The 23,518-nt window shown below is 45.7% G+C and overlaps 1 protein-coding gene across 4 annotated transcripts; it reads left to right on the forward strand.

The window, feature by feature from the left end:
* Nucleotides 1-5,199: 5,199 nt before the first annotated feature.
* On the forward strand, nt 5,200-18,077 carry LOC112556441 (mucin-12-like). Of its 4 annotated transcripts, none has more exons than XM_025225455.1 (5): nt 5,200-5,271; nt 6,174-6,431; nt 9,529-9,602; nt 9,961-10,193; nt 13,964-18,077. In XM_025225455.1, exon 5 carries the CDS (start codon nt 14,783-14,785, stop codon nt 17,387-17,389), a length of 2,607 nt encoding a protein of 868 aa, XP_025081240.1. In that variant the 5' UTR covers nt 5,200-5,271; nt 6,174-6,431; nt 9,529-9,602; nt 9,961-10,193; nt 13,964-14,782; the 3' UTR covers nt 17,390-18,077. The 4 variants fall into 4 exon arrangements, with proteins under 4 accessions (XP_025081240.1, XP_025081239.1, XP_025081242.1 ...); XM_025225454.1 differs by having other exon boundaries at nt 6,189-6,431; XM_025225456.1 differs by having other exon boundaries at nt 5,213-5,271; nt 6,358-6,431.
* The last annotated feature ends 5,441 nt before the right edge of the window (nt 18,078-23,518 follow it).

A 23,518-nucleotide genomic window follows, 5' to 3' on the forward strand; every position in this document is an offset into this window, starting at 1 on the left:
ACACAACAAACGAGACTATCACACACAACAAACAAGACTATCACAGACTCCACACACAACAAACAAGACTACCACAGACACCACACACAACAAACGAGACTATCACACACAACAAACGAGACTATCACACACAACAAACAAGACTACCACAGACACCACACACAACAAACGAGACTATCACACACAACAAACAAGACTACCACAGACACCACACACAACAAACGAGACTATCACACACAACAAACAACAAACAAGACTACCACAGACACCACACACAACAAACGAGACTATCACACACAACAAACAACAAACAAGACTACCACAGACACCACACACAACAAACAAGACTACCACAGACACCACACACAACAAACGAGACTATCACACACACAAAACAACAAACAAGACTACCACAGACACCACACACAACAAACAAGACTACCACAGACACCACACACAACAAACGAGACTATCACACACAACAAACGAGACTATCACACACAACAAACAAGACTACCACAGACACCACACACAACAAACAAGACTACCACAGACACCACACACAACAAACAAGACTATCACACACAACAAACAAGACTACCACAGACACCACACACAACAAACAAGACTACCACAGACACCACACACAACAAACAAGACTACCACAGACACCACACACAACAAACAAGAGTATCACACACAACAAACGAGACTATCACATACAGCACACACAACAAACGAGACTATCACACACAACAAACAAGACTATCACAGACATCACACACAACAAACAAGACTATCACACACAACAAACGAGACTACCACAGACATCACACACAACAAACGAGACTATCACAGACATCACACACAACAAACGAGACTATCACACACAACAAACGAGACTACCACAGACACCACACAGAAAGCTACCGTGATACCGGGTGCACACTCTCAGTTGCAATGCTCAAATACATATGCTGTGTCTACATATCAAAGCGCATGCGCCATCAAGATGAAGCATGAACTGTGTTCTCTAGCAAGATCAAGGGTGAAAGGTCAGTTGTAGTAGACAGACCGCGTGCGTACCTGTCCACGTGTACCACAGGACAAGGCGGAGAGAGAGTAGCACGCATGTGTGTCTGTGTTTGCGTGTGTGTTTCTGAGCGTGCGTGTGTCTGTGTGTGCCTGTGTGCGTGTGTTTGTGTACGCGAGTGTGTGTGTGTGCCTGTGTGCGTGTGTTTGTGTACGCGAGTGTGTCTGTGTGTACCTGTGTGCGTGTGTTTGTGTACGCGAGTGTGTCTGTGTGTACCTGTGTGCGTGTGTTTGTGTACGCGAGTGTGTGTGTGTCTGTGACGTTCCTTCGCCTAACCAGCTAGAGGGGACCAGCTGTCTGTCGTGTTGTCTCGTACTCGGATGTACATCGAGTTTTGGTTTCTTGTGCTCATCTGTGATGTTTGTTGTCTCCTCGTCTGTGATGTTTGTTGTTTCCTCCTCATCTGTGATGTTTGTTGTCTCCTCATCTGTGATGTTTGTTGTCTCCTCCTCATCTGTGATGTTTGTTGTCTCCTCATCTGTGATGTTTGTTTTCTCCTCCTCATCTGTGATGTTTGTTGTCTCCTCCTCGTCTGTGATGTTTGTTACGCCGTTCGGAATGTTCTTCAGTGTTTGTGGTGCGTCATTTCTTAAAGAAACATCTTCCACTAACGACTCCCGTCTCCTGTTCTTCGTTTTGCCATCTTGTTTGGAATTTTGACTGTACCGGATTCTGCGCCTCCATCACAACTCTTCTGTCATTGTGGACATTGTGGACATTGTGGACCCTTGTGGACCATTGTGGACCCTTGTGGACCCTTGTGGACCATTGTGGACCCTTGTGGACCATTGTGGACCATTGTGGACCCTTGTGGACCATTGTGGATCATTCCATTTTCCTGTTTTTGATTGACAAAGCACGCTGTCAGGAATCACAAGCATTCTCCTTGCCTGAGTAGTATGAATGGTGTGTGTGTAAGTGTGGTAAGTAGCAGGTGCTCGGGATGTTCTCGGGGCAGCTCACGACACCATTTCGTTTTGTGAGTGAAGTGAGCTAACTCTCTCACAAGACCGCCCGTTAGGTATGACGTCAAGGGTTTTGGTGCATGACCCAGGGAATGCAGTGGGGAAACTTCGTTCCTTGCCTAGACAAGGTAAACTTTTGTGTTTGTTGAATTTGACTCACTGTAAACGCCGCAAACTAAACTGTATAAGGATTAACTCACTTTCAGCCTAACACTTAAACTCTAGAAATGTGAAATACCGAAGAAAGAAATTAAAAAGATTAAAGAAATGATTTTAGAGGAACTGTTGTGGAGTGGAACTGTAGTGGAACAAACTACCGTGAAGCATCGAAATCTGTTGGGGAGCCCGAGTATTTTCCCTTTCCTTCCGACCCACCCAGGGGCGTTTGCCGTCGTGAGGTGTTGGAGTGGGTGTGACAGGTGTGACAAACTGGTGTGACAAACTGGTGTGACAGGTGTCTTTGTTTTGTGTACGATGAGGAGTTTGTGTTTCTCTCATTTGCCCCACCAAACTTCTTCAACCGAGGAGTAACGTGTGTTCAGTGGCTGGGTGTGGGACACCTTTACCAAAATTCGAGTGAAATAAGTGCCAGCAAGATTTTGGAATAATTGGAAGGAAATAGATAAAATAAAAACCTCTATAAATGGTTCAAAACTATTCTGGAAAACAATGAAGTGAATAGAAAGACAAATATACACAATGAGATAGACCAAAAGCAGAGTTATACTCACTTTTACAAGGTCTTAATACTTCTTATTTTCCCTTTGTTTCCTACAGAGCAGAAAGACTCAGAAATAAGATTGTTGTTTTGGTTGACTGAGCCTTAGAGAAATGTGCTGTGGGGGGGGGGGGGGTTTAGAGAAAGACTAGTGGGAATGGTAGAATGTCGATGGCCGTGTGAGCAATCTGTAGATCGCATCTCTGCTTTGTCCAGACGTGCCGTGTGAACTTGGTCCCCACACTGTCCTCAAGAATTTGCCCCAAAACATTTCAAACTGGATTGTTATCCACTCACCATGACAAGTGGATGTGAGAGTTGTGTCCCTTGGCCTAACAGGCTGAGGGGATCGCCTCCCCTTGATTTTGTTTCTGTTTTGTTGTCGTGCTTCGATTTGGATAAAAGTCTTGGACCTTCACGTTTACATGTTAAGATGTAATTCCGCTGCGTTTTCTTCTTCTTCTGGTTGGCAACAGGACGGTACATAATGTATATAAAGTTATTTATAAAATGTTATTTTGAAGAGGCAACTGTTTAGATCTATAGGCTGCACTCGATCATTCCGCCCACTTCACTCGCTTCGGCAGCGACAGTGAGCTGCCTTGAGTAAACTGAAGTGATGATCACCCTCTAGTAGTTTCATGTGATAACATTTCTTCATATTCTCAAGATTACTCGATATCGTCCCAGTATTCTCTCATGTCACTAGCTTATTCTCTGGGGTCGTTAGCCTTACATCTCCAGTCATCTCCCTTTACTGGCGGCACGCAGCGAGTCCTCGCCTTGTTCTTCCTTCTACATCTTTGTGACTATTTCTTAACTTGTTCTACATCTTTGTGACTATTTCTTAACTTGTTCTACATCTTTGTGACTATTTCTTAACTTGTTCTACATCTGTGTGACTATTTCTTAACTTGTTCTACATCATTGTGACTACTTCTTAACTTGTTCTACATCTGTGTTACTATTGTGTGATCTTGTTCTATGTCTTTGTTATTATTTTGTTAGCTTGTTCAGAGAAATGACTTTACCTTTCTTATTGCCAGTGTTGTCCATAGGAATGGGAATCCCATGGGAATCCCATGGGAAACGTCCCATGGGATGGGATGGGACAGCACACATTTGTATTTCCCATGGTAGTCGATACTTGATATTGCAAAATAAATTTACTGTTATTTCATTCATCAAGGATTTAAATCTTTCCTCTGAATCATCTATTGTATGTGAAGTAGCAGGAATTATAGAACAAAAGCCGAAAAGTGGTTTTCAGTGTTGTCCATAGGATTGTTAATACCATGGGAATCCCATGGGAAACATCCCGTGGGATGGGACGGGATGGGACAGGCATAAATTGCCATGGGATGGGATGGGACGGGATAGAAAAATATGTCCCATGGACAACCCTGCTTATTGCTCTTTATAAATTCCCCTTCTTGTCGTTGTTGTTGTTGTTGTTGTTGTTGTTGTTGTTAAGTCCTGGCCACTCAGTCAACCAAAGAGATGTTCCTACAGCAGTTCACAAAAGCAGGTGTAGTTGCAACCAGCTACGACCTACGGTGGCTGGTAAACAAAACAAAGATCAAGGACCAGATATACAACAACATCGACACTTTCTACACCCCTGTGTGGTGCACAGGTAACATGGTGACAGTCACACACACACATCATCAGGCGTGTCCTCATCCAGCTCAGTGCTAACAACAACTGACAGTCACAACACCTTGATGTGCTGCTGCAAACAGGAAACAGATTTGAGTGATAAAGGTGCGAGGAGCTTACACGGGAACACGTGCGAGTATCAGTAAGTAGACTAACATTTGCATGCAGGTAAATGAGGAAGAAATACGTTTTACATCAATAAATATGTATCAAGTTATTGTTATATTTTTAAGTTTAAAAAAAATAATTATCAGCAGTCAGTTTTATGCTATAAAAGACAAATGTAATGCTGGTAATTAACTATCTGTTAAATAAAAATAACTACGATATCTGAGACAAACGATCATTTCGATGTGTTTATATTTTATTAGCAATAATATATGTGGGCGAATGAATTCAAATACATGTATGCACACTGAGTAACAGATGATGATGACGATGATGATGATCATTTTTAAATTCAGTCAAAGTTTCTAAATAAAGAGAACTCTCCAGTATAGAAGAGTAATTTTCTCCCGCTGTCCTAGTGGCAGGTGAGAACGTCCATGTCTGAAGGCTTGTAATGTACTCATAGTACTGGAATTATTATTTTAACATCAACTTGACCTCGTCATAGACAATAAATGTTACAGTCCACTTGTCTTTAAACAAATCAACTTTATCATTATCATCAACATCATCATTATGTGCGTGTCTGTACGTGTGTGTGTGTCTGTGTGCGCGCGTCAACGCTACACGTCATACGCTAGTTTGACGTCATGCAGCGTCACAGAGAGGAGGAAGCCTGTATCCTAGCGAGCAACGACGCTGAAGTGAGGGTTGTACACCTGGTGCAGGTAAGTCACGTTGTCTGGGTATGTCATGTCATGTCATGTCATGTCATGGTGCGGGTATGTCACGTTGTCTGGGTATGTCATGTCATGTCATGGTGCGGGTATGTCACGTTGTCTGGGTATGTCATGTCATGTCATGTCATGGTGCGGGTATGTCACGTTGTCTGGGTATGTCATGTCATGTCATGTCATGGTGCGGGTATGTCATGTCATGTCATGGTGCGGGTATGTCACGTTGTCTGGGTATGTCATATCATGTCATGATGCGGGTATGTCACGTTGTCTGGGTATGTCATGTCATGTCATGTCATGGTGCGGTATGTCACGTTGTCTGGGTATGTCATGTCATGTCATGTCATGGTGCGGGTATGTCATGTCATGTCATGGTGCGGGTATGTCACGTTGTCTGGGTATGTCATATCATGTCATGATGCGGGTATGTCACGTTGTCTGGGTATGTCATATCATGTCATGGGCGGGTATGTCACGTTGTCTGGGTATGTCATATCATGTCATGGTGCGGGTATGTCACGTTGTCTGGGTATGTCATGTCATGTCATGTCATGTCATGGTGCGGTATGTCAAGTTGTCTGGGTATGTCATGTCATGTCATGGTGCGGGTATGTCAAGTTGTCTGGGTATGTCATGTCATGGTGCGGGTATGTCAAGTTGTCTGGGTATGTCATGTCATGTCATGGTGCGGGTATGTCAAGTTGTCTGGGTATGTCATGTCATGTCATGTCATGGTGCGGGTATGTCACGTTGTCTGGGTATGTCATGTCATGTCATGGTGCGGGTATGTCAAGTTGTCTGGGTATGTCATGTCATGTCATGGTGCGGGTATGTCAAGTTGTCTGGGTATGTCATGTCATGTCATGGTGTGGGCGTGTCCTACCAACTGCCAGCCAGTCTTCCCACAGCTCTCTACAAGGTAGCAGCAGCATCGGGTGATGCAGGCCATGCACAGCGTCTTTGTGAAGCACGTGACAAGGTGTAGGCAGGCGGTTCCACACCACGAGTCGCTTGCTGCGCGTGACTGACTGGCCATGCAGCACAAACCTGCGTTACAAGACTTCTTTGGTTTGGTAGCAGAACAGATTCAAAGAGCGAGATCCAACATCAGTTGCTACGGAGACGGAAGGAAGAGCCTGGCAGCTGTAGAGGTGAGTGATGTCAAGAAAAACAACCAACTACTCCCCCCCCCCCCCCCCCCACTAGGATGAGCTGACCGTCAGGCACACGGCGCCGCACGTCACTGGCTGCACGCTTGCAAGCACACGTCACGGTCACATGATAATGTCGCACACTAACTAGTGGATGAGCAGTCCTCAGCCCCATACCTCGTGCCCCTCCTTGCTTTCCTACCCTCATAGCCGTACGACGACTTGCAGGATCACCTGGTACACAGCGGTCTGCACCGACGTTGCTCCTCATTCACAAAGATAATCAAAGCAAAAATCAGCATTTTGAGACCAGCGAAGCTTCTTTGTCCTAGATGATTGTTAAAAGTTGCTATATATATATGAACACACACTCGTCTTTTATATCCCGTATATCCTGCTATGTGCACGTAAACGATGTAGTTACTGAAAGACAAAAAGACATACACCTACCCTCAACCACCCACCCTTCCGTAGAACCAACTTTTTATACAAACGTTCTCGTCACACCACTCTCGTCGCTTACTTCATCTCTTGAGTCCCGCACTTTATCTCTTTGTTCATCTTTAGTATTAAGCAAGGCGATCCATAAATGAGCTCAGACATGTCGATGTTCAACTCTATATCATACTAGTAATTATTCTGACATCGAGATAGATTGATACCACACTATCCATTATTCTGACATCTTGATGGTTAACTCGATATCATACTATTAATCAAGTCAAATCAAACTTTATTGTCTGCACAAGGCAGTCCAAGTTCAAATTTTTCTTTTGCTCACAATCCTTACACACATAGAAACATAAGACGAGGGATGTTCCACTTCCACCCGGACTTTTCAGCGGGTGCAGACCATGCGGACTCGATAGAGTAATTCTGTAGGGTGTTTCTACATTATTTTTCATAATTTTTCGCCTCCTAGTTTTTCCAGGATGCAGAGGAGAAGCAAGTGGATGCACGCTCCACCGAGTGATCCACCATGCAGTGCCGTCAGCACGTGACTGTCGAGTGATGATGTTGCATCACTCTCGGGCTGTCGGGCTGTTGACAATTTGCAGGAGCTGACAAACTTATGGCGATGATGCTCCGTCTAAAATGACTGTCACAGACTTGTTTCAGCGATTTGGCAGATTTGCCCCATGCGATTGTTGTTTGTTCCCGAAGATGAAAGAACTGAGTGCAGTGAACTTTGAAACTCGAGAGAAACTCATTGCTGGAGTGAGCGAACGACTCAAATTATTTCCAAAATCGGCGTTTTCGGAAGTATTGCCAAAAATGGATCCGTAAGACCAAAACATGTGTTGCGATTGGCGGAGACCATGTTAAAAAAAAGTTTACGAGTTGAGAAAAATGTTTTAAAAAAATTCTCCGAGTTCGTTTTATTGCCCAATCCGGATGGAAGTGGAGTAGCCTTCGTATAAGCATATCTATATATACACACATACAAATGTTATGGAGAGACACACTCATACACAACATTGAACAAACACGAACACCTACACCCTTTCACACATACATATGAACCGCATAAGGAGGACACCAGGTGATGTGGTAGACCTACGAGTCTCTGTGCCTTTTATCCAGGATGGTGATGGCCGTTGGCACGAAGGACCTCTGGTAGGCTGCTTTCCATGCACGTGGCACTTTGTAGCACCTACAGATGACATTTGGGATGGAGAGGGTGTGTTTGGTCTGAGGTGATGTTGTATGCCATCTTTCTGACTGCATGAAGGTACAAGTCAGAGAGTGGCAGCTGTGGTGTGCCAATAATTTTATTTTCCTGGTGGATGACTCTGGCCAGCCTTGCCTTGTCTTTGACATGGCGGTGACCTCACCAGGCGGCGATGTTAAATGTGAGAATGCTGTCAACAAGAGACCTGTACACAGTCTCCAGCACCCCAGAGCTGACGCTGAAGCTGCGGAGTTTCATAAAAAGGTGTTTGCTGGGCCTGTCTGTACACCTGGTTCACGTGATCACTGAAGGAGAGCCTTCTGTCTATCACTGTACCACAGTACTTAAACTGGCAGCCCTCTGTACCTGCTGTCACGTGATTTGGATTAGTGGGAAGAGAAGTGCCATCTCCTTCATCGTGTGCTCTCCTAAAGGATCATTCCAGTCATTGACAGACTTACCCTTTCAGACGAGCTAGACCCTGCAGTACCTGTAGTCAGTCCTTCAGGAATGATGGTTTCCACAGAACTAGACTGGTGTTAGCATGCAGGTCTAGGGGGCGCTGTACGAGGTGGGGCGGGGCCGTGTTGAAGGCGCTGGAACAATTCTATGAGCAGGACTCCAACATAGGCTAGCATCTCCACTTCCACATGTTAATGGCTAAGGTGGGCACTAGTCATGGCAGAGTGGAGCATAGTTGATAGTGTGAGTGATTACGAGCTCTCCTGCTGCGTGTCAATACGTATAACACTGTTTGTAACTCCTGTTGTAAGTACATACCTCTCTCTCCCTCCTGCTGTGCGTATATAGCGCTCTGCTGTTGTGAGTATAGAGTCGTGTTGTGAGTATAGAGTCGTGTTGTGAGTGTGTGTAGCGCTCTGTTGGTGTGAGTATAGAGTCGTGTTGTGAGTGTGTGTAGCTCTCTGTTGGTGTGAGTATAGAGTCATGTTGTGAGTGTGTGTAGCTCTCTGTTGGTGTGAGTATAAAGTCGTGTTGTGAGTGTGTGTAGCGCTCTCCTGTTGTGAGTATAAAGTCGTGTTGTGAGTGTATATAGCGCTGTGCTGTTGTGAGTATAGAGTCATGTTGTGTGTATAGAGCGACTGCTGTTTATTTTTTGAATCTGTATTGCTATTATGAGCACTATCTTGAACTGTTCCTGGCGATCAGTCACGTTGTATAGTGTTGTGCTGTGGTTTGTGTTGTATTTTGTGCTGTGCTTTGTGCTGTGTCTTGTTTTATGCTGTGTTGTGCTGTGGTTTGTGTTGTATTTTGTGCTGTGGTTTGTGTTTTATGCTGTGTTGTGTTTTGCGCTGTGCTTTGTGTTGTGTTTTATGCTGTGTTTTGTGTTGTGTTTTGTTTTATGCTGTGTTGTGTGCTGTGGCCGGTCTCTAAGGTCGTCACTAATGACGTAGCTTATGCTTACAGGCCTTCCCTTTGTGGCGACATCCACGTCACATGGTGATGACGTCAGGAGACCCAGGCGCCAGGGAGCCTGTGTGGTAAGCTCTCTGTCTCTCTCTTTCTCTGTCTGTCGCTCTGTCTCTAGTATTTCTTTGACATCGGAGTCTTCTCAATATTCTATCTAAACATTCTTGTATACACTTGTAGATCCGTAAGAACATCTGGACATCAGCTCCATGCATCCTGTTGCGGAACTTATTTACACACCATTCGTGCACATGTCACATCCGCAAATCCCCGCAGAACACCTTGACCTTGAGTCCTTGACAATCTGAATGTCTGTGAGGACAGAAAATGGCAACACCCCTTCTGTACACCTGTCTCAGATGCTGATTTCAAACAGAGTACAATGCTCTTCTGTAAAACCTCCTCTCTCACCTCCTGGTTTCCTCTCAGATCGCCTGCACAGCAGAGACGTGTGTACGGGTATCTGTACCAGAAGAGACGTGTGTACGGGTATCTGTACCAGAAGAGACGTGTGTACGGGTATCTGTACCAGAAGAGACGTGTGTACGGGTATCTGTACCAGAAGAGACGTGTGTAGCTGTGCCAACGCTGACGAAACAGGCTGCCAACAAGTGGCTTTCTGTGCACATTGCAACTCCCACATATTACGACACTGAATACAGGTGAACACATGTACCTATGTGTGCTGTAAGTGCAATGTTGTTGGCTGAGCTATATTTGTGTATGAGTGACACTTCTGTGTCAAAATAGTTGGGGAGGGTGACTGTACCTGAAATTTGTGGGTATGAAAATAGCTTGGGGTAACAATTGTGGGAACAAATTTTGAGGTTACTGTGTGAAATAGATGTGTGTCTTGAAACTCTGGGGTGGGAGCACGTGGAGATGGTAGAGGTTATGATTTCCGTCGCCCCGGCCTATCCCACTCTCGATACCTCCACCACTCACGTCGACATTGACCGCATGCACCTATACTAAATTGCTTATTTACACTCTTAATTAGCTCGAGCCCCCAGCATGCATCACCCCAATAAACAACTCAAGGCATATTAGTATATTACAGTTATTAATCATCGAGAGGATTATACAAATTACTAAAATATAAAGGAAATGCAAAAGAACAGGCAAGTTTGCCAATGATCTCGTTCCCTAGCTTGGCTAGTTATCTAGGGTGTCCCGTTAGCACTAACTATAGTTATATATGCTCCTTAACCCTAATCCAGATATGTAGTGAGTCAGTCTATTCTTAACTACCACACCCACACCTCTACACACTCACTCACTATCGATGATTACCTTTGCCAAGTTCAACGAGGAACTGCAAATGGGCTAAGTAAAATGTCGTCATTCAACTATCGTCAAGTGGGATTTCATCACTTGTCTATCATTACAGCACGGTCAGGGTTTAGAGTGAACTGACTGAACAGTGACAACAGTCACAAACAACAGTCATGAACAGCACGGTCACAATCAACAGTCACAAACCACAGTCACAATTAACACGTCAGAAAGAGATTGTCACTTAGTTCAGCCATATTCTAACGACATGCTAGGTACATCAACAACATCATCAACATCATCATCAACAAGCATAAGAGGCTAAGCACGCAATGCAAATCTGCAATCTTTACTTCCTCCACCATTTGCTCTTGAGGCTGCCGCCCCTCCCAGAGGAGGTGATTGTGGGTCAAGTAGTCTGAAGTGCTCACCTTGTGACAAACGTGAGATGCAAGCAGTCTTGCTCTACACATGGCACAGGCAGAACCTCACTCCGCTCAAAGCGCACCACCAGGTCCCGGGCTTTGCTAATCCCAGATAAGTTTTGGCCTTGTTAATGACATAAATTGGAATATTTTATAGGCCCCTAATTTTGTATACGTTTGACTAGTTGGTTTGAGAAGTCACATGACGTTTCCTCTCCCACATTTAGTATCAAGTATTTTGTGTTGGCCGCATGATGTAGGGAGTGCATGACAGACCTCCAGCATGGCGGAGTAATTTCCTCTCAAACGGCTCTGTAATTGTGTGGAGTAGGAGTGTAGAGGTGTTGTAATTGTGTGGAGTAGGAGTGTAGAGGTGTTGTAATTGTGTGGAGTAGGAGTGTAGAGGTGTTGTAATTGTGTGAAGTAGGAGTGTAGAGGTATTATAATTGTTGGAAGTAGGAGCGTAGAGGTGTGTAATTGTGTGAAGTAGGAGTGTAGAGGTATTATAATTGTGTGGAGTAGGAGTGTAGAGGTGTTGTGATTGTGTGGAGTAGGAGTGTAGAGGTGTTGTAATTGGTGTGGAAGTAGGAGTGTAGAGGTGTAGTAATTGTGTGGAGTAGGAGCGTAGAGGTGTTTGTAATGTGTGGAGTAGGAGTGTAGAGGTATTATAATTGTGTGGAGTAGGAGTGTAGAGGTGTAGTAATTGTGTGGAGTAGGAGCGTAGAGGTGTTGTAATTGTGTGGAGTAGGAGTGTAGAGGTATTATAATTGTGTGGAGTAGGAGTGTAGAGGTGTAGTAATTGTGTGGAGTAGGAGCGTAGAGGTGTTGTAATTGTGTGGATTAGGAGCGTAGAGGTATTATAATTGTGTGGAGTAGGAGCGTAGAGGTGTTGTAATTGTGTGAAGTAGGAGTGTAGAGGTATTATAATTGTGTGGAGTAGGAGTGTAGAGGTGTTGTAATTGTGTGGAGTAGGAGTGTAGAGGTGTTGTAATTGTGTGAAGTAGGAGTGTAGAGGTATTATAATTGTGTGGAGTAGGAGCGTAGAGGTGTTGTGTGAGAGTAGGAGTGTAGAGGTGTTGTGTGGTAGGAGTGTAGAGGTGTTGTAATTGTGTGGAGTAGGAGCGTAGAGGTGTTGTAATTGTGTGGATTAGGAGCATAGAGGTATTATAATTGTGTGGAGTAGGAGTGTAGAGGTGTTGTAATTGTGTGGAGTAGGAGTGTAGAGGTGTTGTAATTGTGTGAAGTAGGAGTGTAGAGGTATTATAATTGTGTGGAGTAGGAGCGTAGAGGTGTTGTGTGGAGTAGGAGTGTAGAGTGTTGTGTGGAGTAGGAGTGTAGGTGTTGTAATTGTGTGGAGTAGGAGCGTAGAGGTGTTGTGTGGAGTAGGAGCGTAAGGTGTTGTAATTGTGTGGAGTAGGAGCGTAGAGTGTTGTAATTGTGTGAGTAGGAGCGTAGAGGTTGTGTGTGGAGTAGGAGTGTAGAGGTGTTGTAATTGTGTGGAGTAGGAGTGTAGAGGTGTTGGTAATTGGTGTGGAGTAGGAGTGTAGAGGTGTTGTGTGGAGTAGGAGCGTAGAGGTGTTGTAATTGTGTGGAGTAGGAGTGTAGAGGTGTTGTAATTGTGTGGAGTAGGAGTGTAGAGGTGTTGTGATTGTGTGAAGTAGGAGTGTAGAGGTGTTGTAATTGTGTGGAGTAGGAGTGTAGAGGTGTTGTAATTGTGTGAAGTAGGAGTGTAGACGTGTTGTAATTGTTGTGTAGAGTGTGTAATTGTTGTAGGAGTGTAGAGGTGTAGTAATTGTGTGGAGTAGGAGTGTAGAGGTGTTGTAATTGTGTGGAGTAGGAGTGTAGAGGTGTTGTAATTGTGTGGAGTAGGATCATAGAAGTGTTGTGTGGAGTAGGAGCGTAGAGGTGTTGTGATTGTGTGGAGTAGGAGCGTAGAGGTAATGGATGGAGTAGACAGCCGTAAGTGTTAAAGCAGCCAAGCGCGACCAGCCAGTCGGCAGAGGTGTCAACGGCACCTAGGGAGAGACTGACACCTCAGGGGTCTCACACCTGTTCGCCAGGTTGACGGGGAAGGGGTTAGTCACCTGTCCTTCACGCGACTTGTAGGAGGGCAGAGGGCAGAGAGCTCATCAGTAGAGAGCTCTTTCTTTTGTCGGTGTTAGCTATTGGATGATTGGATAGTGAGTGAGTGACCAATGACATCCCTTGTTGTATGTCTGTGCCGATGTGCGAAGCAAAATAGGGAAACGAGAACCTTGAAAGACGCTTCTATGTCATGACACGACGTTAGTGGACGGACCAACCGGTCAACAGTCAAAACGACTTCAGCTTCGAGCGCCATGTTGTATCTCGAGGCCGAGTGTTAAGCCAAGAGGGCGAGACTTTGGAGGAAAGGTGTTGGGTTGGAGAAGCTGAAGCAAGACGGCGAGTCAGCGATGAAGAACGGTCAGGTGCCGCGTCTATTCCTGTGCTTCTCACAACGACTCGCACCAGAGACAAATGAATGAAAATGAATGAAAAAATGAATTTCGACCCTCACTGTTGTGAACCAAATGGATAAACACCCTAAGTGTTAACCTAAACAGTGTTGTAATTACCTCTGGTGTATACTAAATGTCTAGGAACACTTTGAGATTTTTAGGCTAAACATTGTTCTGATTATTTCTGGTATGCGCTAAATGTTTAACAGAAATGTGAATCTCACGGCGGTGTTGCTGTCGCCATGGTTACAGGTGTCGCCGAGCACAAGTAGCGAGGTGCCGTGCCCCTGCATTGGTTGTCTCCCAGATGCCGTCTGCCCAACAAGAAATGCGTTCGCGAGAAGCATGGCCGAGGCAGATGACTGGACGTCAGGCAGACGTCAGCCAGGAGGGTGGCACCAGGCTGTTGTCCCGCAAGAGGAAGGCTGACGTTAGCGGCGGTGAGGTGGCAGTGGAAATGCTGCCCGAGTTGTCTCGCAAAGTCTTCGTTGCAACTGTCAACCCGCCACAGCCACACCAGCATCTCCGGGACAACTCGCCCACTCCACCTACTCGCCACGCGACTGGCTGTAAACAGAAATCTCACAAGTCTGCGCAAGCTCGTTTTCCCGCAAAGCTAAGTCCGCAGCCCACCCAAGAGCCCCCAAAGACCGACATGCCTCATGTACACGTGGCTGTTGACAGCGAGTTACCAAACACCGGACTACAGGAGTGGCAATATCGAGAGTCGGAACACTGTAGAAGCAGGGCGCGCTGTCCAAAGTGCAGAGTTCGTGGTCTGCTACTCATGCTGGTGTACAGCGAGCACCAAAGGCTGTTGAGACTCGGCCGCCCAGAAAGGACCTCCTTAAGACGGAGGAGCAGGTTCATGGGGATTGTGAAGATTATCCCCCTCAGATTAGCCGCTCTCAACATAGCCGTGGTGACTATCAGTCTTCGGTTGACGACCTGCTGGCCTATGGGACCGCTATCTTGCTGACACAGAACAACAACAGTCTGCCGGCAGGCCGACACGTGACGTCACGTGGGCATGGGTCGCGCCGGCGAAACTGTCGGGAGGTGCAGACCAACATGAACTTTTCTCAGCAGCTGGATGGTGAATATGTCTTTGAGTACAATTACAGACGGAGACAAGTATTTCTGCCTCACCTATCATCATCTCACACCCCCAACCGATTGAAAAATCACGCAGGAGAAAGATTCTACAACGAGTATGACCCCCAAATAAAGTCGGTTTCTGTGAGCAAACGCTTACACCACCTGGGCAAGTGTCTGGATTACGAGTGTCTTCGCAGAAGAGGTGAGGCTCTACACGACGACATAGTAAGGAGTCTGAATCTGCTTAACAAAACCTGGGCTACTGGCGGGTCCAGAGAAGGAACAAATGTTGCAACGACCTCAAGAAACGATGGCAAAAAAGGTCAAGGGGCATTTCAGCAGACAGCCATGCCACAGCCGGATGTAGTCACAGTATCACGGCCGTCACAAGTGTTTTTAATGACAGGTAAAGACAATGGCAAGGAGTCTTTTGACAAGCGACCCGATGACAATGTATCCTGCAAGTACTCGGTGGACCATAGAAATGCGCCACATACCCCGACTTCCATTCCCAATGCCTCTCAGATAAATGCTTCATGGGGAGGAGGTTCTGAAAGGCACCTGACTTGTGAGGAGAAGATAGCTAGGTCCTGTACAGCCAACAAGGAGTGTCTGACCACACGACAAGGTCATAGTGATGGCAGCCAGCCCAGCAAAGGTAGGCAGCAAGAAGTGGCTGGGCAAAAGGGAAATGTATCCAGCCAATCATTGCACGACGCCCTGTTGACACGTCGACTGATCACCGGCCACATCACCGCCACCCTGCATAACGGCTTCCAGAATCAAACGGCGTCCACCAATCAAGCACGAGTGCAGAGCGGGGAAAAAAGAACTCAGCTCGGAGGTGACAGTAAGGCTGCTCCTGGCACCTTGCGGTCTAAGGAAGATGCTGTTGCTACCAAAGCCACTAATCTTTCGTCTCCCTTCGGCTCGAATGTCTCCAAATACCCCACCTCGCAAAGTATGTCTCTCGCCGTCCATGGATCAGGGGAAAATAAATCTTTATCTGCAAGCAAGTTGCTAGCCTTTTGTGACTCTAACTTACGTAAGTCTTCTATCCGTGGCAGTTCTCTTGCTGCCTTTCCTCTGCACAGAAACAGGTCTCCACCAAGTCGAGGCTCCAGGTACACAGCCAGCAAGTCTTCCTTCCCTTACATCGCTGCTACCAGTCCATCTGGAAAAGTTTCACATTCTGGACCTACTAATCCTCCGAGGTTTCTTGCCGCCTCTTCTATCAAAGCTTGTGTTTCAAGCGATCTCAACAGAAAGCAATCTTCTTGCCCTACTGTAACGATAAGTCAATTGACAAACGATAGAAAAAGGTTACCGTCTGCTTTGTCTGCCAACCAGCTAACAGCATTCCCCAGAACCCCTATATCCGCTCTCTCCTTAGATTCCGGCAACAAACAGCCTCCTGATTCACCCAGAAAAGAATCATCGCTGCTAGCCAAGACTGCGTTGTCATCTGCCTCAACAGTTGATGGGCCTTTCCGATTCCCTTACTCTAGTAAAAGTTTCTTACATTGTGAATACTCCAGTAGCGCCAATGCGGCACATGACCCTTCTTCATCTGTGACCCTAACTAGGACTGCCGCGAAGGACTGTACGTCACCAAGGACCACCGCGAGGACTGCTTCACATTCTACGTCACCAGGTACAAGTGTTGTATCCCCAAGAAGTGTTGTATCTGGCCCCTCGTCGCCAGAGATCCTCATCTCACCAGGGAAACAAAGGAGCACCAGGGAAACGTCGTCGAATATCGCAATGAGTGTAGTATCAGGCTCCAGCTCACCGAAAATCTCCCCGAACACCACCTTGTTTGACCCCATGTCACCAAGGACCCCCACGAAGACCGCCTCGAGAGAGCGCACCTCACCAAGAACTTCCCCGAGGAGTGCGGTAGTCACTAACCCATCCGTTAGGGCGTTTCCCCAAAGTCCACGTGACGCCAGTACTACACAAGCCGCCGTGTGTGCAGAGCGTGGCGGTTGTGATTGGCCTGAAGTTCTGTCGGACCCCGACTCGCCCCCAGCTCACTTAACTACTTCTCTTGCCTCGAATACTAGTTTCAACAAGCCGACAGCTTTCTCCGCGTCCTTGCGTGAACCCGTCACCTCCGATTTGTCCATTTCTCGACATTCAGATCCACTGTTTTCCGCAACATCTCGAGCTCAAGACCAGTGTGTCGAGGTCGAGCTTAACCTAAACCAAGGTCGGAGCAGAACTGGGTTCGGGACTGACAGCAGCGACCGGGACAGCACAACAGATGGTTCAAGGGAAATGGTTGTCAGGCAACCAGACCAAGACAGGTGTGGTGGGTCAGCTGAGCATGCACATGGAGTCAGGGCACAAGCTGACGAAACAGCGGTAACTACGGCAGACAAATGGGCTCTCTGCCCGGGCACGTGGGGCACGCTGAGGCGACTGCTCGTGCTGGTGCTGCCCTTGGCCTTCCTGCTGAGTAGTTTGACCAGCAGACAGTGCACCATCACGGGCGAGCCCTTCCTGCGTCTGGAGAGAGTCCTCGACGATGTTCTAGGGCACCTGTCTCTGCACCATGTGGCGCCACCTGCCATGTAGCCTTCTCCTGATATACAGCGCCACCTGTCTTAGGCGTCTCATCCTTTCCTAGGCATGCGCGTTGTTTCTTTTGTGCTTCGTGAGAGGGTTCGATCAAGTGAAGTTTGAAAATGTTGCGGGATGAATGTTGACGTATACAAATGTGTCGCCTTGCTGCCACAAATTCTCTTGTAAAATCCTTAAAATTCATCTTCCTTAATTGTAAAGAGTCTCATTGTTACTAAATATTGTAAATGAGTTCATGGTCCAAGACCACAATGTTTTAGTAAAAAATTGTAAAGAAGAATATAAGACTGCAAAATGTTACTAAGGTGTCAACAGTCCATGGTCTGTTTGATACGCAGGTAAGCCACGTGCAACAACTGGCACCTGTCTTTTCCTCCAGGTGTGCAGGTTTGGCCTGAATAAAACCACCTGTTGCTGTTTCCTTACTAGTATTTTAGTCCTTCGCTCCTGGCACTGGCAACCTTGCCTCACTGTTACAATGGCACTGGGCAGGCTTAGCTTGACAGGTCCACAGACGGACAGAAAGACAGACAAGCAGGGAGACCATAGGATTGTCTTCTTCTTGCGGTTTGCTCTTCATCTTCCATCACTCCGTTTGATGTAGCATTTCACAGTGACAGAAATAACTAGTTTATATTGACATAATAAACGTAGAGCTCCTATTCAGGGAGAGAATATCAAAGCTAGCCAAGTCCATTGCTCGTCTTGTTGTTGCGTGTGTGAGAGAGAGACTGACAAAGCCTGCCTAGTCTAGTAAAGGAGCCCTGCGGACATTTCTAACCAACCGATCACAAACATTTGAAAATTATCCCATGTGACCTGACAATATTTTGCGTCATCGTTTGTTGTGATGTAGAACTGTGACGTCATTGAGAACTACACAGACATGTCCGCCAATGTTTACTGACTCAATTCAATGTGTAAACATCAATATCCGTGAGAAAGTTTGTGAACGCGAGCACAAATACCGACCCCACCATCAACACGCGCCACACGGACAACTTGCCGAGTGTCGTGCCGGGTACCGGGTATCCTCACAAACTACACATCATTCTACCCGTCACACTCAGCATACACATATAGTGTATACTCTGAACACGTGACGAGAAGTGGGTCTTTACTGTGATTTAAAAGTCGTGTTTCCTGCTCCTCATAGTCCGTGAACTACTTTGAAACGATTTCTGCGGGAGGGGTTGCCGGCACCTGTTTACAGAATATTTTAGTCTTGAGAACTACTTTCTCCACAACTCTTTATCAACTTTACTAAAGTAGGTTAAGCTGCCATACATTCCCTATACAGCAGTTAATATATAGTAATGCATATTGCACATGTCCGTTGTGTAATGTAGGTGAGGTAGGTGTTATGTTTGGTGTGCTGACTGGTGACAGACAGACCGCAACACTCCGAGACAAGCTGCTACTTGTTTAGAAACTCGGATACAAGAGAGGGGAAACAAGGGACATAACAAGGATATTTTAACATCCTCCCCCGTTTAAAAAGTTCAATAAACAAATCAACACAAAGAAATAAGAGCTAAGTCGAGGATTAGTCGCGGTTTCGAACGTTAGTACTGTTCGTCATTGTTGTGACACAGATTCATACATAGGTCGTACAGTCCATATACAAAGTCTTCCATTTTGGGTATTTTAACCTCCCGACCGGAACGTGTTCGAGTAGTTGGTGCTGCAGACCGCACTGGGGTTGTGGAGACATGAAAGGATTGGATCCTGCCGGACTGTCAGACTCCACTTGTGGTGTGACAAGTTGTCGCCTGCAGGTCGTCGTGGGCTGAATAGCTGCAGGGCTCCGGAGGTCAGTTGTGGGGAGAGGCGCAGCAAGGTCAGATGGAGTGGGACTAGGGACAGGGTCAGCAGGGGGGTCAGCAGAGGGCTCAAACTCGCTTCTGGTTGTTCTGCGAGTTCTTCAGGTAGGCTCTGCAGAGAGTATCAGCAAGAAGCATGTCCTTGCCTCTCTTGTACCGAACTGTGACGTCGTATCCCTGGATCCTCAGCATCATGCCTTGGAGTCTGCGTGGCGCTGACGACAGCGGTTTGTTCATGATTGCTTCCAGCGGCTTGTGGTCACTTTCTATGTTTACATGGCGACCAAAGGCATATTGATGGAACTTATCCAGGGCAACAGCTAATGCTAGAGTTTCCTTCTCAATCTGCTAATATCTGGTTTCAGTTTCAGTCATTGAGCGGCTTGTATAGGCGATTGGCTTTCCATTTTGCATGAGAACAGCACCCAAACCATTCTTGCTCGCATCACACTGAATGGTAAGTTCTTCCTTTGGGTCGTAGAAAGCCAATATAGGAGCTTCTGTCACTAGCTTCTTCACTGCCTGGAATGCCTTGTCATGCTTCTCTCTCCACCACCACATACGTCAGCACACATCAGCTGGCGAATCGGCTCCAATGTTTGAGACAGACGGGGCAGAAATTTTGACAGGTAGTTGACGAATCCACAGAGTCGCCTGACGTCTTCTACGTTGCTTGGTTTCGGCATGTCAAGGACTGCCTTCACCTTTTCTGGGTCAATCTTCAGACCTTCGCTAGTGATCCTGTGACCAAGGAATGTGATTTCTGTCTTCTGATCTCGGCTTTCTCTTTGTTTAGTTTTATACCGATTGAGCACCTGTTGAGCAGAGCAATTAGGTTTTTATGATCCACGGATGCTTCTTCAGTTGTGTGTCCTGATCCATAGATGACGATGTCATCTGACACCAATCACTCCATGGAGGCCTTCAAGAGCTATGTTCAACCGCTTCTGGAACAGTTCTGAGCTTACACAAATCCCAAATGGAAGTTTCCATCTGTAACGTCCGTATGGAGTCTGGAATGTTGTCAGTAGACTAGACTCTTCGTCTAGATGGACATGCCAGTAGGCATCCGTGAGATCGAGTTTGGAGAACAGTTTAGCATTTGCTAAGTTTGGTAGGATATCTTCCATAATAGTAAAGGGATACCGTTCTCGCTCGAGTGCTTTGTTGAGAGGACGAGGGTCAATGCATACCCACAACTTGCCTGACTTCTTTATCGCAAGGACCATCCGGCTGACCCAGTCAGTTGGTTGGTCCACTGGTGTGATTACTCCTCTTTTCGTCAATCTTTTCAACTCCTTGCTGAGCTTGTCCATCATTACATGAGGTACCCGTCCACTAGGGGCTGTGACAGGTGGAACAGTCGAGTCAACTTCAAGGTGTACAACGCCAGGTACGTTGCCTTGGGCCTCATTGAACACATCTGGATATGCGTCCAGGAGGTGTGAAGATGGCAAGTCGACTTGCACAGTGTTGATAATACTGTGTGGGCAATACTGTGTTGATAATACTGTGTGGGCAATACTGTGTTGATAATACTGTGTTGATAATACTGTGTTGATAATACAGTGTGGGTAATACTGTGTTGATAATACAGTGTGGGCAATACTGTTTTGATAATACAGTGTGGGCAATACAGTGTTGATAATACAGTGTGGGCAATACAGTGTTGATAATACAGTGTGGGCAATACAGTGTTGATAATACAGTGTTGATAATACTGTGTGGGCAATACTGTGTTGATAATACAGTGTTGATAATACTGTGTGGGCAATACAGTGTTGATAATACAGTGTGGGCAATACAGTGTTGATAATACAGTGTGGGCAATACTGTGTTGATAATACTGTGTGGGCAATACTGTGTTGATAATACTGTGTGGGCAATACTGTGTTGATAATACTGTGTGGGCAATACTGTGTTGATAATACTGTGTGGGCAATACTGTGTTGATAATACAGTGTGGGCAATACTGTTTTGATAATACAGTGTGGGCAATACAGTGTTGATAATACAGTGTGGGCAATACAGTGTTGATAATACAGTGTTGATAATACAGTGTTGATAATACTGTGTGGGCAATACTGTGTTGATAATACAGTGTTGATAATACAGTGTGGGCAATACTGTTTTGATAATACAGTGTGGGCAATACTGTTTTGATAATACAGTGTGGGCAAATACAGTGTTGATAATACAGTGTGGGCAATACAGTGTTGATAATACAGTGTGGGCAATACAGTGTTGATAATACAGTGTGGGCAATACAGTGTTGATAATACAGTGTTGATAATACAGTGTTGATAATACAGTGTTGATAATACTGTGTGGGCAATACTGTTTTGATAATACAGTGTGGGCAATACTGTTTTGATAATACAGTGTGTACAGTGTTGATAATACAGTGTGGCAATACAGTGTTGATAATACAGTGTGGGCAATACAGTGTTGATAATACAGTGTTGATAATACAGTGTTGATAATACAGTGTGGGCAATACAGTGTTGATAATACAGTGTGGGCAATACAGTGTTGATAATACAGTGTGGGCAATACAGTGTTGATAATACAGTGTTGATAATACAGTGTTGATAATACAGTGTGGGCAATACAGTGTTGATAATACAGTGTGGGCAATACTGTTTTGATAATACAGTGTTGATAATACAGTGTTGATAATACAGTGTGGGCAATACAGTGTTGATAATACAGTGTGGGCAATACAGTGTTGATAATACAGTGTGGGCAATACAGTGTTGATAATACAGTGTTGATAATACAGTGTGGGCAATACAGTGTTGATAATACAGTGTTGATAATACAGTGTGGAATACTGTTTTGATAATACAGTGTTGATAATACAGTGTTGATAATACAGTGTGGGCAATACAGTGTTGATAATACAGTGTGGGCAATACAGTGTTGATAATACAGTGTTGATAATACAGTGTGGGCGATACAGTGTTGACAATACAGTGTTGATAATACAGTGTGGGCAATACAGTGTTGATAATACAGTGTGGGCAATACAGTGTTGATAATACTGTTTTGATAATACAGTGTGGGCGATACAGTGTTGATAATACAGTGTGGGCAATACAGTGTTGATAATACAGTGTTGATAATACAGTGTTGATAATACTGTGTTGATAATACAGTGTGGGCGATACAGTGTTGATAATACAGTGTGGATAATACAGTGTGGACAATACTGTGTTGATAATACTGTGTTGATAATACAGTGTGGGCAATACAGTGTTGATAATACAGTGTGGGCAATACAGTGTTGATAATACAGTGTTGATAATACAGTGTGGACAATACAGTGTTGTGAAATGCTTGTCATCAAGACATAAAAGACCATGGGTGATTGGTTCAGAGTTCATCTCCACGCACCTTTCTCTGTCTGTTAGCACCTGTACACGAGGTCACTGCGATAGCGCCTCAGTCTCATCACTTCTCTACAGTGTCGCCCCTTCTCTTCTTGTACCGAGTTCTTATCTTCCTGACTGGGGGACACACGTCTGTCTGGGTGCACGTGGCCTCGGCTAATTAGAAGAGTGTGTGTGGCACGGGTGGATAAGGAGGGTACCTATCGACCTGGGGAAGCCCGCTGACAACAGGACAGTTGCGATATCGCGGAGTTCTGTAAACCAAGAGGTTGCTATCAACATCCATCATGAGGAGGAGGACAACAGGCATGACACAAATTGACGGCGTTGGAGAAACGGAAACGTCAGGTTAGGAACGGATTGAAACATTTCCGCCATGTCCTTCAGGCACATTATCTGTCGGCGCATGCACACGTGATTACAGTAAACTCATATCATGTGCCTTTAATTATACATTGCAGTGAATGCTGATCACGGCTCCAAAACTCATTTTAACCTGATTAGTGTCGGTCCTTTACTCTTTGTGGTTCCAGGGTAGAGGCGGGATTCCAAGGACAATTCAACTGGGTGTACTTCCTGGCGCTGTGCTCGGGTCTTCACATACAGTGGAACCTCCATTGCCCGGTATAATGATCGGCACCCGCCATCCGGATACTACAAAATCACGGATAATCCCAAATAATTGTAGTAATTCTCAAATGCTAGAATGGGGGTTGTACAGTCAAATTCTTACTTTTCTTGTGTTTTCCTGAGAAATCAGACAGCAGACGCTGCTTCCCAGCAAACGCACCAAGATTCGGCCAAGCTTGGTGCATCCTTGGTCTGCCTTGCTACCAATATGGGCTCTTCCTTGGCCTCTCTATTGGATCTTCCTTGTAGGTGATAGTTGGGCCACGCTTATCCCAATC

The sequence above is a fragment of the Pomacea canaliculata genome, linkage group LG2, assembly GCF_003073045.1.
Source record: "Pomacea canaliculata isolate SZHN2017 linkage group LG2, ASM307304v1, whole genome shotgun sequence".
In the NCBI taxonomy this organism is placed as follows: Eukaryota; Metazoa; Mollusca; class Gastropoda; order Architaenioglossa; family Ampullariidae; genus Pomacea; species Pomacea canaliculata.

Bases quoted from the DNA above. Each gene is read 5' to 3' on its own strand.
- LOC112556441 (XM_025225455.1), top strand. From the start codon at position 14,783: ATGAACTTTTCTCAGCAGCTGGATGGTGAATATGTCTTTGAGTACAAT.